Source organism: Amblyraja radiata, chromosome 35 (genome assembly GCF_010909765.2).
Source record: "Amblyraja radiata isolate CabotCenter1 chromosome 35, sAmbRad1.1.pri, whole genome shotgun sequence".
Lineage (NCBI taxonomy): Eukaryota > Metazoa > Chordata > Chondrichthyes > Rajiformes > Rajidae > Amblyraja > Amblyraja radiata.
Window position 1 is genome coordinate 3,814,281 of NC_045990.1, and position 13,225 is coordinate 3,827,505.

General features: G+C 47.0%; 1 protein-coding gene across 1 annotated transcript; it reads right to left on the reverse strand.

Annotated features, from left to right (window-relative positions):
- Positions 1-63: 63 nt before the first annotated feature.
- Positions 64-9,246, reverse strand: fdx2 (ferredoxin 2). Its single transcript, XM_033012306.1, has 5 exons — positions 9,066-9,246; positions 5,592-5,643; positions 4,300-4,406; positions 3,135-3,222; positions 64-1,303 (listed from the first exon to the last, which is right to left on the reverse strand). Exons 1-5 carry the CDS (start codon positions 9,205-9,207, stop codon positions 1,147-1,149), a joined length of 546 nt encoding a protein of 181 aa, XP_032868197.1. The 5' UTR covers positions 9,208-9,246; the 3' UTR covers positions 64-1,146.
- Positions 9,247-13,225: the final 3,979 nt, after the last annotated feature.

Consider the following 13,225-nt stretch of genomic DNA (forward strand, 5'->3'; position numbering starts at 1 on the left):
GACTTGGGTATAAGGCAGACTAATTTCAGTTTCAGGGTTCTCAAATAAAGGAATTACACACACTGGTAACAAAATGGATCCATGTTTATTCTTGACCCTTTTAAGTGATTCATAAAATAACGTGCGCAAAATATAATCCCCAATGTTTAAAAATCCAGCCATGTCCTCCAACTTACAAAAATAACAGAACCGTTACAATGTGTGGGAAAGAACTGCAGATGCTGGTTTATACCAAAGATAGACACAAAATATAGGTGCAATTCATCAGGTCAGGCAGCATCTCTGGAAAAAAGGTTTCAAGTTGGAACCCTTCTTCAGTTCTTCAGTTCAATTCCATTTCTCCAGAGATGCTGCCAGACCCTCAGCAAATAACAGGAGCAAAACTGCATTGAGCTACTGACACATATTTAAATTTTAAATAACTCATGTGTGTGTTGAATTGCAGTAAACTAGCTGATCAAACAGCAGTGAGACGATGGAGTGACTGACAATCAGCACCTTCACTGTACCATTTACGCATACATTGCCAGATTCAAGGCACTAACATTAGTATTGGCGTGTGTGGGAGGGAAGGAGGTATTCACTTTCCACAGACGACAAAGCTGTATCCTTAAACATTAGGCAAGCATGTTTTTTTTTGCTTCAAAAACATTTCAATACACAGCTTCAACTTTTAACTCTGGTCCCAGTTGTAGGAATGACAGCAGGAAATTGCAACCGTCTCAGGGGGATTCACACAAAACCATAACATATAAATATGGTCAATACAGATTAATGATGTGTAGAGAAAGAATACTGGATAAACCAAGAGAAGGAGGACGAGAAGGAAAGAGGGACAGAGAGAGGGAATGAGGCAGGGCGAGGAAAGAGGGAAAGATACAAAAAATAAATGACCGCATATACCATTCTGTTCTAATCTCATCATCCCATTGGCCAAAGGCACACAACTGGGTGAAGAAGAAAGACTGATGAGAGGAATGCACGCCCTCCCGGAGATATCTTGTCCTCCATCTTCTCTCCAGTCCAAATGTATCCATTTGTTTCTAATGTCCACTAGGCTCCTGCGTGGAGGTGGCGGCACAGCCCATCGTCACGTTGTGCGTTAGAAGCATCAGGGAGATCGCGTACCTAGACCGCCGCTGCCCGTCAGTGGGGCTTTGGCACATGCCCATCCACATAGAAGTTCCTGGTGATTTTAGGCAGCGTGAGCTCCATGCCTTCCAGTTCTTTGGTGAGGATAATCTGACATCCTAGCCGGGAGGTGATCTGCAGGACGGGTGCCATGTCCAACATGTCTTCCTCCCTGGAAACAAACACATTCATCTCATTGAAAGTTGCAATCGCCTCACCCTTTTGCAAACTTTATAAACACATATTGGTCAGCATGGACAAGTTGAGTTTAGTTTTTTAGTTTAGAGAAACAGCGTGAAAACAGGCCCCTTCGGCCCAACAAGTCCACATCGTCCAGTGATCCCTGTACATTGACACTATCCTACACACACTAGGGACAATTAACCTACAAACATACATCTTTGGAATGTGGGAGGATACCGAAGATCCCTAGCAGGTCCAGGGAGAACATACAAACTCTGTACAGACAGCACCCGTAGTTGAGATCAAACCCGGTTCTCTGGCACTGTAAGGCAGCAACTCTGCTGCTGCACACCATGCCACTCTTGGGCCCTTACATAGAACAGGAAAAAGCCCTTCAGCCCACAATGTTTGTGCCAAACATGATCCAAGTTAAACTGATCTCATCTGCATGTACATAATCCATATCCCTCTATTCCCTGCACTTTCATGTGTCGATCTAAAAGCTGTTCTGTGTGATTCTATGGCTCAATCTGTTGATGTGTTAAAACTGTCACAGCTTGCTAACAAATTATCTACCCATATCTTTGGATACAATTTGCCACGACTTCCTACCCTGAGCGACAATGAAAACTGACTGTGAGAACATCATGTTTTAATTATATGCTTTCCACTGCAGAGAACTTAAGTGTTTTTGTTTCCTTCACCACAGTTAAGCAACTTACGATCAAATAACTTTGTTTCTCAACTTTTACTGGAATTTGATATGCCAGTGTGTGAATGAGGATGTCAATGCAATTGAACTATGCACAAACACTAAGGTTACTAAATACACTAATTGAAGTAATCCCCAAGCTTTCGAAAGCCAACGAGGGCTACTAAACATGCTTCTGTCTACAGCCGCACAGCAGGTAGAGATGCTGCCTCACAGCACCAGAGGACAGGGCTCAATCCTGACCTCGGGTGCTGCCTGTGTGGAGTTTGCACGTTCTCCCTGTTGCCCCTGCGTGATCCGGTTTCCTCCCACACTCCAAAGGCGTGCAGGTTTGTAGGTTAATTGGCCTCTGTAAATTGCCAATAGTGTGTGGAGAGTGGATGAGAAAGTGGGATAACATAGAATTAGTGTGAATCGATGGTCGGGGTGGTCAGTGGGCCAAAGGGCTGTATCTTTTTATTCAACTCACAACTTAAGAGCAGTATTCAATTGCCCAATTTCATCCATTACCTAATTGACAGAGAAAACTCACCAGGTTCAGGAGTGTTCACTGCCAGATCTGTTCACACATCAGTTCAGAAACAGATCTGAATTATTCGTATGGGCTGTATAATTGTTTGAGTGTGAGTGTTTGTGAGTGCGTGTGTGAGTGAGTGCGTGCGTGTGTGAGTGCGTGTGCGAGTGTGTGTACACACTGACCTTTTTTTTCTCTCTAGTTTATCATTATTGTTTACAGTGTACTATGTTTACATATTCTGTTGTGCTGCTCAAGTAAGAATTTCATTGTTCTATCTGGGACATATGACAATAAAACACTCTTGACTCTTTTACCATGCAATACGTTTTGATTTATTTTAGGTACTTGAACTGCAGTATCTGTCTGTACTTCACCAGTGGAAAGGAGTAGACTCATGATGAGGTATCCTAGTAATATCCAACATTAACTCCAGTGGTAAAAGACACTGTTAGTTCATTATCACCACAGAATGCATGTTTTATCACAAGCACATATCAACACATCAGTTAAGACAAGTGGAAGCTAAAACAAAGCACATCGTGCATTAGTAAATGAGTGTGGGTACATTAGATCCAGCAAAATTATCTTTACCTTTCAACCGGTTCAGGAAGTTTATCGAAATGTTCCTCATTCACATAGACGTGGCAGGTCGAACATGCCAAAGAAGCTTCACAAGCACCTAACAGGGAAAGAGAATAATGAAATGTGTAGGAAGGAACTGCAGATGTTGGTTTAAACCGAGGATAGACACAAATCAGACCAGACCAGCTCTCCTCCATTGTCAGAGTGACACTAAATGCAAATTGGAGGAACAGCATCTCATATTTCGCTTGGGCAGCTTACAGCCCAGTGGCATGAATATTAATTTCTCTAACTTCAGTTAGCCCCAGCATTCCCTCTCTCTCTATCCGTCCCCCACCCAAGTGGCACTAGCTTCTCGTTTTCACCCAACAAACAGCTAACAATGGCCTGTTTCCTTTATCATCGTTACTTTTTTGCACATCTTTTATTCATTGTTCTTTAATAATAATAATAATAATAATATATCTTTTATTGTCATTGCACGTCAGTGCAACGAGATTTAGTGTGCAGCTCCACTGATGTACAAGAGATGATGTCATATCTCTCTACATCATCTTCTATATTTCTTGTTTCCCTTAGCCCTAACCACTGAAGAAGGGTCTCGACCCGAAACGTCACCCATTCGTTCTCTCCAAAGATGCTGCCTGTCCCACTGAGTTACTCCAGCTTTTTGTGTCTATCAAAGAGAATGATGAGTTACTCTGTAGCCCCAGATGAGTTGTAACTTTCTCAAGAGTTACGTGTGTTGCCTCTGCAAGATTTGGTGGATAAATCTGAGCAATCCTGGGGGATGAGAGGCAAGGGAGAGCTCTCTGCCATTGTCCAGCTACACCTGATCGTGACCGTGGTACACAGAGCACACACCACTGACTCATCACATGTCCAGGTGCTTGCACACACATGCGCCTACACCCACATTCGCACACACACACACACATGCGCCTACACACAGTGCTGGGGTAACTCGGCAGGTCTGCCAGCATCTCTGGGGAATACAATTAAGTGACGGTCTGAAGAAGGGTCCCGACCCTGAAACACCACCTATATATCTTCTTCAGTGATGCTGCTCAACCTGCTGAGTTACTCCAGCACGTTGTGCCTTTTTTCTATCTATCCATCTATTTTATGAAACTGCACAGGTGAGGAGTTTAAAGTTCTCTCCACCAATACTCACCCTCCAGATCAATCTCATTTTCCTGAGCCAAGCGGAGGACGTTGTCTCCTACTTTCCCCTTCACAGGAATTCTCTTCCCGGATCGGTCAAGGAAAGTGACATTTACTCTGAAACAAGGAGAAACAAGGACCATTGTTTATTCATGGTTAACATTAATTATCTAAGATTTTCCAATTTATTGAAAGGTGGCGGTTAAAATTAACACAAGACCAAAGGAATTAGGCCATTTGGCCCATCGACTCTACTTCATCAATCAATCACAGCTGAACTATTTTTCAATCTCATTCTCCTTCCTTCTGTTCAATACCTTTGATGTCCTTACTAATCAAGAAGTTATCAATCTCCAATATCCTAAAAATACCCAACAATTTGGCCCCCACCGCCGTTCGTGGCAGTTAATTCCACAGATTCACCACCCTCTGGCAAAATAAATTCCTTGTTATCTCCATTCTAAAGATATGTCATTTTATTCTAAGACTGTGCCCTCTGGTCCTCTCCACATTAACTCTATCTAGGCCTTTCATTATTTGCTAGATTTCAATGAGAGCCCTCTCATCCTTCTCAACTCCAGTAAGTACAGGCCCAGAGTCATTCGGAATAGTTTTCGTAAACCTAATCTGGACCCTCTTCAATGGCAGCACATCTTTCCTCAGATATTTTAGTTTAATTTGGTTTATAGACACAGCGCGGAAGCATGTCCTTCGGCCCACCGAGTCTGCGCCGAACAGCGATCCCAGTACACTAGTACTATCTTACACACTAGAGACAATTTATAATTTTTACTGAAACCAATTAACCTACAAACCTGTATGTCTTTGGATTGTGGGAGGAAACCAGAACACCCAGGGAAACCCCATGCAGTCACAGAGAACGTACAAACTCAGTACAGACAGCACCCGTAGTCAGGATAGAGCCGCGATAGATATGGGCTCAGTTTACTCCTGAAGGTGATTTCCTAATTTGGAAAGGGGTTCTGGTTACTTTGTCAGGTGGTGGGATTCAGGTTGTGGCTGTGACAGAGGCTTCCTCTCAGAAGTCACATCCACAGCCACCGCAAACTCACAGCAAGTCAGATCCCTGGTTTCATTGTACATCAGGCCCTGTGTAAATACCACACTGGGAAGAAAGCATGAGCTCACCATGACTCTGCAGATCTGAAGGCAAAGGTCACAAGGAAAAGAAGTGTACATCACAGCATGATGCAGGACATTTAGACAGAAGAACAAGGAAACGAACTGTTAGCAGAGCACAACGGGAGATGAATCCCCCCAGTGCTGAGTTTTTGTACTCACACATCTGTTAAACTCTCCGGTTTCTGGCCTGCATCCTCACATTGATGGGCATCTGGAGGCAAACGAGAGCGATCACCATGTTTAACCCCAGAACACACAATGTCACACTCAATCTGCCCTGCGGCCAGTCCACAATCACTCTGGGCATGCCAGTACATTTCTACAATGTCCGTATGTCGGAAAGAACTGCAGACGCTTGTTTAAATCGAAGGTAGACACAAAATGCTGGAGTAACTCAGCGGGACAGGCAGCATCTCTGGAGAGAAGGAATGGGTGACGTTTCAGGTCGAGACCCTTAAGGAGTGTTTTTCATAATGGCAGTGATAGTTTACAAGAATGATCCCAGGAATGAGTGGGTTAACATACTATTTTTAACAGCACTGGACCTGCATTCGCTGCTGTTTAGAAGAATGAGGGGGGGGGAACCTCATTGAAATGTATCGAATAGTGAAAGGCTTGGATGGAGTGAATGTGGAAAGGATGTTTCCACCAGTGAGAGTCAAGGACCAGATGTCAGAACCTCAGAATGAAAGAACGTTCCTTTACGAAGGAGGTGAGATGGTGGAGAATCTGTGGAATTCTTTGCTGCAGAAAGCTGTGGAGGCCAAGTCAATGGATATTTTTAAAGCAGAGATAGATTCTTGGTTAGTACAGGTGTCAGGGGTTATGGGGGAAAGGCAGGAGCATGGGGTTAGGAGGTAGAGATAGATCAGCCATTATTGAATGGCAGAGTAGACTTGATGGGCGTAATGGCCTAATTCTGCTCCTATTACTTATGATCATAGGCGCTCTGAAGATGATCTCAGAGTTAAGGGTGACACGAATAACGTTGTCATTACCACTCAATCTTTTCTATTGGGATACTCATCCGAACCCTTCTTTCCAACGAGAACATACGTAGAACGATACAGATCGGGGTAGGCCCATTGGTCCTACATATCCCCAAACATAAACCTCCCCCCCCATTTATGTGCCTATCTAAACCCTCTTAAATGCCACTATCATATCTGTCACCACTACCACCAACCTTTGCAGCGTGTTCCAGCCACCCACCACCCTCTGTGCACCTAAAAACTTGCCCCACACATCTTATGTGTTGAACTTTGCTCCTCTCACCTTACAACTGTGTCCTCTTGTTTCAATCCCTAGAATACTCCCTCTTACCTCAAGATCCCACCACCATCCTGCCTGAAACTCTGCTGATGTCTGTGTAGGAAGGAAGTGCAGCTGCTTGTTTACGCCGAAGGTAGACAGAAAATGCTGGAGTAACTCAGCGGGTCAGGCAACATCTCTGGATGAGTCTGAAGAAGGGTCTCGACCCAGAACATCGCCATCTCCTTCTCTCCGGAGATGCTGCCCGCTGACTTACTCCGGCATTTTGTGCCCACCTGCTAATGTCTAGTCCTCTGCTTCTACCCCCTGTTCCCACCTGCTTCCCTTCCCATTCCCCCACATCTACCACTGACACCTCTCCCACCTCCAGTGGATCCCTCACCAGCCTCTCTCCCCCACCCTGTACATAGATACATAGAAAATAGGTGCAGGAGTAGGCCATTCGGCCCTTCGAGCCTGCACCGCCATTCAATATGATCATGGCTGATCATCCAACTCAGTATCCTGTACCTGCCTTATCTCCATACCCCCTGATCCCTTTAGCCACAAGGGCCACATCTAACTCCCTCCTAAATATAGCCAATGAACTGGCCTCAACAACCCTCTGTGGCAGAGTGTTCCAGAGATTCACCACTCTCTGTGTGAAAAAGTTTCTTCTCATCTCGGTCCTAAAGGATTTCCCCCTTATCCTTAAGCTGTGACCCCTTGTCCTGGACTTCCCCAACATCGGGAACAATCTTCCCGCATCTAGCCTGTTCAACCCCATAAGAATTTTGTACGTTTCTATAAGATCCCCTCTCAATCTCCTAAATTCTAGCGAGTATAAAGCCAAGTCTATCCAGTCTTTCTTCATATGAAAGTCCTGACATCCCAGGAATCAGTCTGGTGAACCTTCTCTGCACTCCCTCTATGGCTATAATGTCCTTCCTCAGATTTGGAGACCAAAACTGTACGCAATACTCCAGGTGTGGTCTCACCAAGACCCTGTACAACTGCAGTAGAACCTCCCTGCTCCTATACTCAAATCCTTTTGCTATGAAAGCTAACATACCATTCGCTTTCTTCACTGCCTGCTGCACCTGCATGCCTACTTTCAATGACTGGTGTACCATGACACCCAGGTCTCGTTGCATCTCCCCTTTTCCTAATCGGCCACCATTTAGATAATAGTCTGCTTTCCTGTTTTTGCCACAAAAGTGGATAACCTCACATTTATCCACATTATACTGCATCTGCCAAACATTTGCCCACTCACCCAGCCTATCCAAGTCACCTTGCAGTCTCCTAGCATCCTCCTCACAGCTAACACGGCCCCCCAGCTTAGTGTCATCCGCAAACTTGGAGATGTTGCCTTCAATTCCCTCATCCAGATCATTAATATAAATTGTAAATAGCTGGGGTCCCAGCACTGAGCCTTGCGGTACCCCACTAGTCACTGCCTGCCATTGTGAAAAGGACCCGTTTACTCCTACTCTTTGCTTCCTGTTTGCCAGCCAGTTCTCTATCCACATCAATACTGAACCCCCAATACCGTGTGCTTTAAGTTTGTATACTAATCTCTTATGTGGGACCTTGTCGAAAGCCTTCTGAAAGTCCAGATACAACACACCCACTGGTTCTCCCCTATCCACTCTACTAGTTACATCCTCGAAAAATTCTATAAGATTCGTCAGACATGATTTACCTTTCGTAAATCCATGCTGACTTTGTCCAATGATTTCACCACTTTCCAAATGTGCTGCTATCCCATCTTTAATAACTGACTCTAGCAGTTTCCCCACTACCGATGTTAGACTAACTGGTCTGTAATTCCCCGGTCTCTCTCTCCCCCTGAACCCGGCCTCTCTCTCCCCCACCCTGTACCCGGTCTCTCTCTCCCCCTGAACCCGGCCTATCTCTCCCCCTGTACCCGCCTTTCTTCACCAGGGAAGGGGGGGGGGGGGTGAATACACGATTACAATCGATCCATTTAGTCCGTACAGTACAGGGCAGTGGATGGATTTAAGAGAGAGTTAGATAGAGCTCTAGGGGCTAGTGGAATGAAGGGATATGGGGAGAAGGCAGGCACGGGTTATTGATAGGGGATCAGCCATGATCACAATGAATGGCGGTGCTGGCTCGAAGGGCCGAATGGCCTCCTCCTGCACCTATTTTCTATAGTATATACTCCGCGCTGTATTTGTCAACTAAGACGCACAGATACAGGATAAGGGGATAGATAGATAACGCGTAGTGCAAGGTGGCCATCACTGTCTATCCCGGGCCTTCCTCGACCTCTCGCCGTCCCCCCGGGCCTGTGGCCCAGGCTCCGACCCCGCCCGGGACGGACAAGTCCCCGCCCGCCGACCTTGGCCGTCTCACCTGGCTGCAGGTGGAGGTGGAGGGCCCGGTGCAGGTGTAGATGTCGGTCCCGGGTCCGCTCAGCCCGGGCCCGGTGCTCCCGCCGGCGGGCAGCCCCCGCTGCGAGGCGCAAGCACCGCCCCAGCCCGCTGGCCGCCGCCATGACAGCGCGACGCGGGCCCGGCCCGGCCTCTTAAAGGGCACGTCGCCGCCGGCCCGGCCCGGCCTCTTAAAGGGGAGGTTGGTCTGCTGACATCAATTGTTTGCAAAGTTCCCATGGGGAGGATCATCACAGGTGGGATTCTCTGCCGCAGATATTAGTGGAGGCCAATTCAGTGGATGTTTTCAGGAGATAGTTAGATTTCGCTCTTAGGGCGAAAGGATTCAAGGGATATGGGGGGGAAAGCAGGAACTGGTTTTAGATGGTACACAAAATTGCTGGGGAAACTCAGCGGGTGCAGCAGCATCTATGGAGCGAAGGAAATAGGCGACGTTTCGTGCCGAAACCCTTCTTCAGTCTGAAGAAGGTGCAGTCTGAAGAAGGGTTTCGGCCCGAAACGTCGCCTATTTCCTTCGCTCCATAGATGCTGCTGCACCCGCTGAGTTTCCCCAGCAATTTTGTGTCCCTTCTTCAGACTGATGGGGGGTGGGGGAGAAAGAAGGAAATGGGGAGGAGGAGGAGGAGCCCGAGGGCGGGCGGATGGGAGGGTGGGAGGAGACAGCTAGAGGGTTAAGGAAGGGGAGGAGACAGCAAGGGCTAGCAAAATTGGGAGTATTCAATGTTAAAGTCATACGGACGCAAGGTCCCCAGACGGAATATGAGGTGCTGTTCCTCCAATTTCCGCTGTTGCTCACTCTGGCAATGGAGGAGACCCAGGACAGAGAGGTCGGATTGGGAATGGGAGGGGGAGGGGGAGTTGAAGTGCTGAGCCACCGGGAGTTCAGGTAGGTTATTGCGGACTGAGCGGAGGTGTTCGGCGAAACGATCGCCCAACCTACGCTTGGTCTACCCGATGTAAATAGGCTGACATCTAGAGCAGCGGATGCAGTAGATGAGGTTGGAGGAGATACAGGTGAACCTTTGTCGCACCTGGAACGACTGCTTGGGTCCTTGAATGGAGTCGAGGGGGGAGGTGAAGGGACAGGTGTTGCATTTCTTGCGGTTGCAACGGAAAGTGCCCGGGGAGGGGGTGGTGCGGGAGGGAAGGGAAGAATTGACGAGGGAGTTGCGGAGGGAGCGGTCTTTGCGGAAGGCAGACATGGGGGGAGATGGGAAGATGTGGCGAGTGGTGGGGTCACGTTGGAGGTGGTGGAAATGGCGGAGGATTATGTGTTGTATTTGCCGGCTGGTGGGGTGAAAGGCGAGGACCAGAGGGACTCTGCCCTTGTTGCGAGTGCGGGGATGGGGAGAGAGAGCAGTGTTACGGGGTATGGATGAGACCCTGGTGTGAGCCTCATCTATGGTGGCGGAGGGGAATCCCCGTTCCCTGAAGAACGAGGACATTTCCGATGCCCTGGTATGGAATGTCTCATCCTGGGAACAGATGCAGCGTAGGCGGAGGAATTGGGAGTAGGGGATGGAGTCTTTACAGGGGGCAGGGTGGGAAGACGTGTAGTCCAGATAGCCATGTGAGTCAGTGGGTTTGTAATGTATGTCGGTCAGGAGTCTGTCCCCTGCGATGGAGATGGTGAGGTCAAGGAATGGTAGGGAAGTGTCGGAAATCGTCCAGGTGTATTGGAGTGCCGGATGGAAGTTGGTGGTGAAGTGGATGAGGTCAGTCAGTTGTGTGTAGGTGCAGGAGGTGGCCCCAAAGCAGTCGTCAATGTAACGGAGGTAGAGGTCGGGGATGGGGCTCTGGTGCGTCTCGAACAAGGATTGTTCAACGTACCCGACAAAGAGGCAGGCGTAGCTGGGGCCCATGCGTGTGCCCATAGCTACGCCTTGTGTTTGGAGGAAATGGGAGGAGTCAAATGTAAAGTTGTTGAGGGTGAGGACCAACTCCGCTAAGCGGAGGAGAGTGTCAGTGGCTGGCTATAGGCTGGTTTTAGATGTTGTTCAAGAAGGAACTGCAGATGCTGGAAAATCGAAGGTACACAAAAATGCTGGAGAAACTCAGCGGGTGCAGCAGCATCTATGGAGCGAAGGAAATAGGCAACGTTTCGGGCCGAAACCCTTCTTCAGACTGGTTTTAGATGATCAGCCATGATCATATTGAATGGCGGTGCTGGCTCGAAGGGCCGAATAACCTACTCCTGCACCTATTTTTTTTAATGTTTCTGACACAAAATGATGGAGTAACTCAGCGGGACAGGCAGCATCTCTGGAGAGAAGAAATGGGTGGCGTTTCGGGTCTAGATCATTCTTCAGACCCACCCTTGCGTCTTCACCCCCACCTCCCCGCTATAAAATCTCCTCCTATCATCTGCAGTTCCTTCCTTCACGTTCCCCTTGCAGACTGGAGGAATGACTTGATTCCATGCCACCTCAGAAAGGAAGGAAAGTCGAGACCCTCCTTGAGACCTCAACGTGAAACTAACTCATTCCTTCTCTCCAGAGATGCTGCCTGTCCCACTGAGTTATAGGGTGATTTCACGAAAGGTCACTGGAGCGTAAATCCCCACTCACGTGACCGAAATTTTTAACTGGGGGACAAGCGTCACTTCCGGTACATGTTAGTGAATGGGAAAACACGCATTTTCACACCCGTTTAAAACATCGAAAACGGCCAGTTTTTGAGCTGCAATTAAGTGAGCCGGTCGGGGTGACCGTGAGGCACAGCTACCTAAATTTACAGTCCAAAAAAAAGATAGAAACTAAGGTAAATACCAGAGGGAGCTGAAGGGGCCAAAAAGGCGGAAGTTGATAGCGGACATTTTTCGTGGAGATTTAAAGATCCAAAATATCGGGAATTATTGCGTTTGCTCGCTGCATTTCATCAAAAGTAAGGCATTATTGACTTTGTTATCTTTATTCATTTGTTAGATGAAAAGTATTAAAAGTTAGAAATCCGTCAGTAAAATTGCAAAATCGCCCATGGTTCTCGGGTGGGTTTTAACATGCAAAATGAACACGCTTCTGAAGTTCCATTTACCATTTAAATAATCGTAAACTCTCAATGCGTTTGGAAATCAATTTTACTCAGATGCAAGCCAAGGAATGGGATAATTCTCAGCTGTTGGACAAAATCAGGAGATTTTTTATTTGCCAGAATATATTTCTCAATGTTTCTTGTTTAAAGCCTGCACAATCACCCAAACTACTTATTTATTTATTTATCATCTAATAACAGACAAGCCTGCAGCATGGAATGATGTCAACAATCCTGATTGGGCACCCACTGTGAGCAGGATAGACAATGTGCACAAGAACGCCATGCACGTGCAACAAGAAGAGAGTATTAAAGCAGCTTTGGTCGCAGCTCAAGCATCTATAGCTCTGCAAGTTGATGCTGATTTTGTCCAACAGCTGAGAATTTTGTCCTGATTTTGTCCAACAGCTGAGAATTATCCCATTCCTTAGCTTGCATCTGAGTAAAATTGATTTCCAAACGCATTGAGAGTTTACGATTATTTAAATGGTAAATGGAGCTTCAGATGCGTGTTCATTTTGCATGTTAAAACTGGCCGTTTTCGATGTTTTTAACGGGTGTGAAAGTGCGTGTTTTCCCATTCACTAACATGTACCGGAAGTGACGCTTGTCCCCCAGTTAAAATTTTCGGTCACGTGAGTGGGGATTTACGCTCCAGTGACCTTTCGTGAAATCACCCTATTCCATTATTGGGGCCAAGGAAAGAGCGTTCACGTCGCGGCCCTGTTTCAACCAATCTTTCCACCACCACGCACAAGAAAAACACCATTGTGCAGATGCCGAGAAGTGTGTTCAGCTCTGGCTGAACAACTTCTAATCTTGTGTGTGGACTCAATAAGAAGATTCCATTATTTTGTGTCTATCTTCAGGTTTAGAGGGACATGGGCCAAATGCAGGCAAGTGGAACACGTGTAGATGGGACATGTTGACCAGTGTGGGCAAAGTGGGGGCCACAGGATCTGTTTCATGCTGCAAGACAGACTATGTGATCTTGATCCATGACAATGGCATCAATCCTGGTTGTTGCACAGCCGCAAACAAGGACATATATCAAGGTGAAGACCAAGTCTCAGTTGATCCAAAACTGCACAG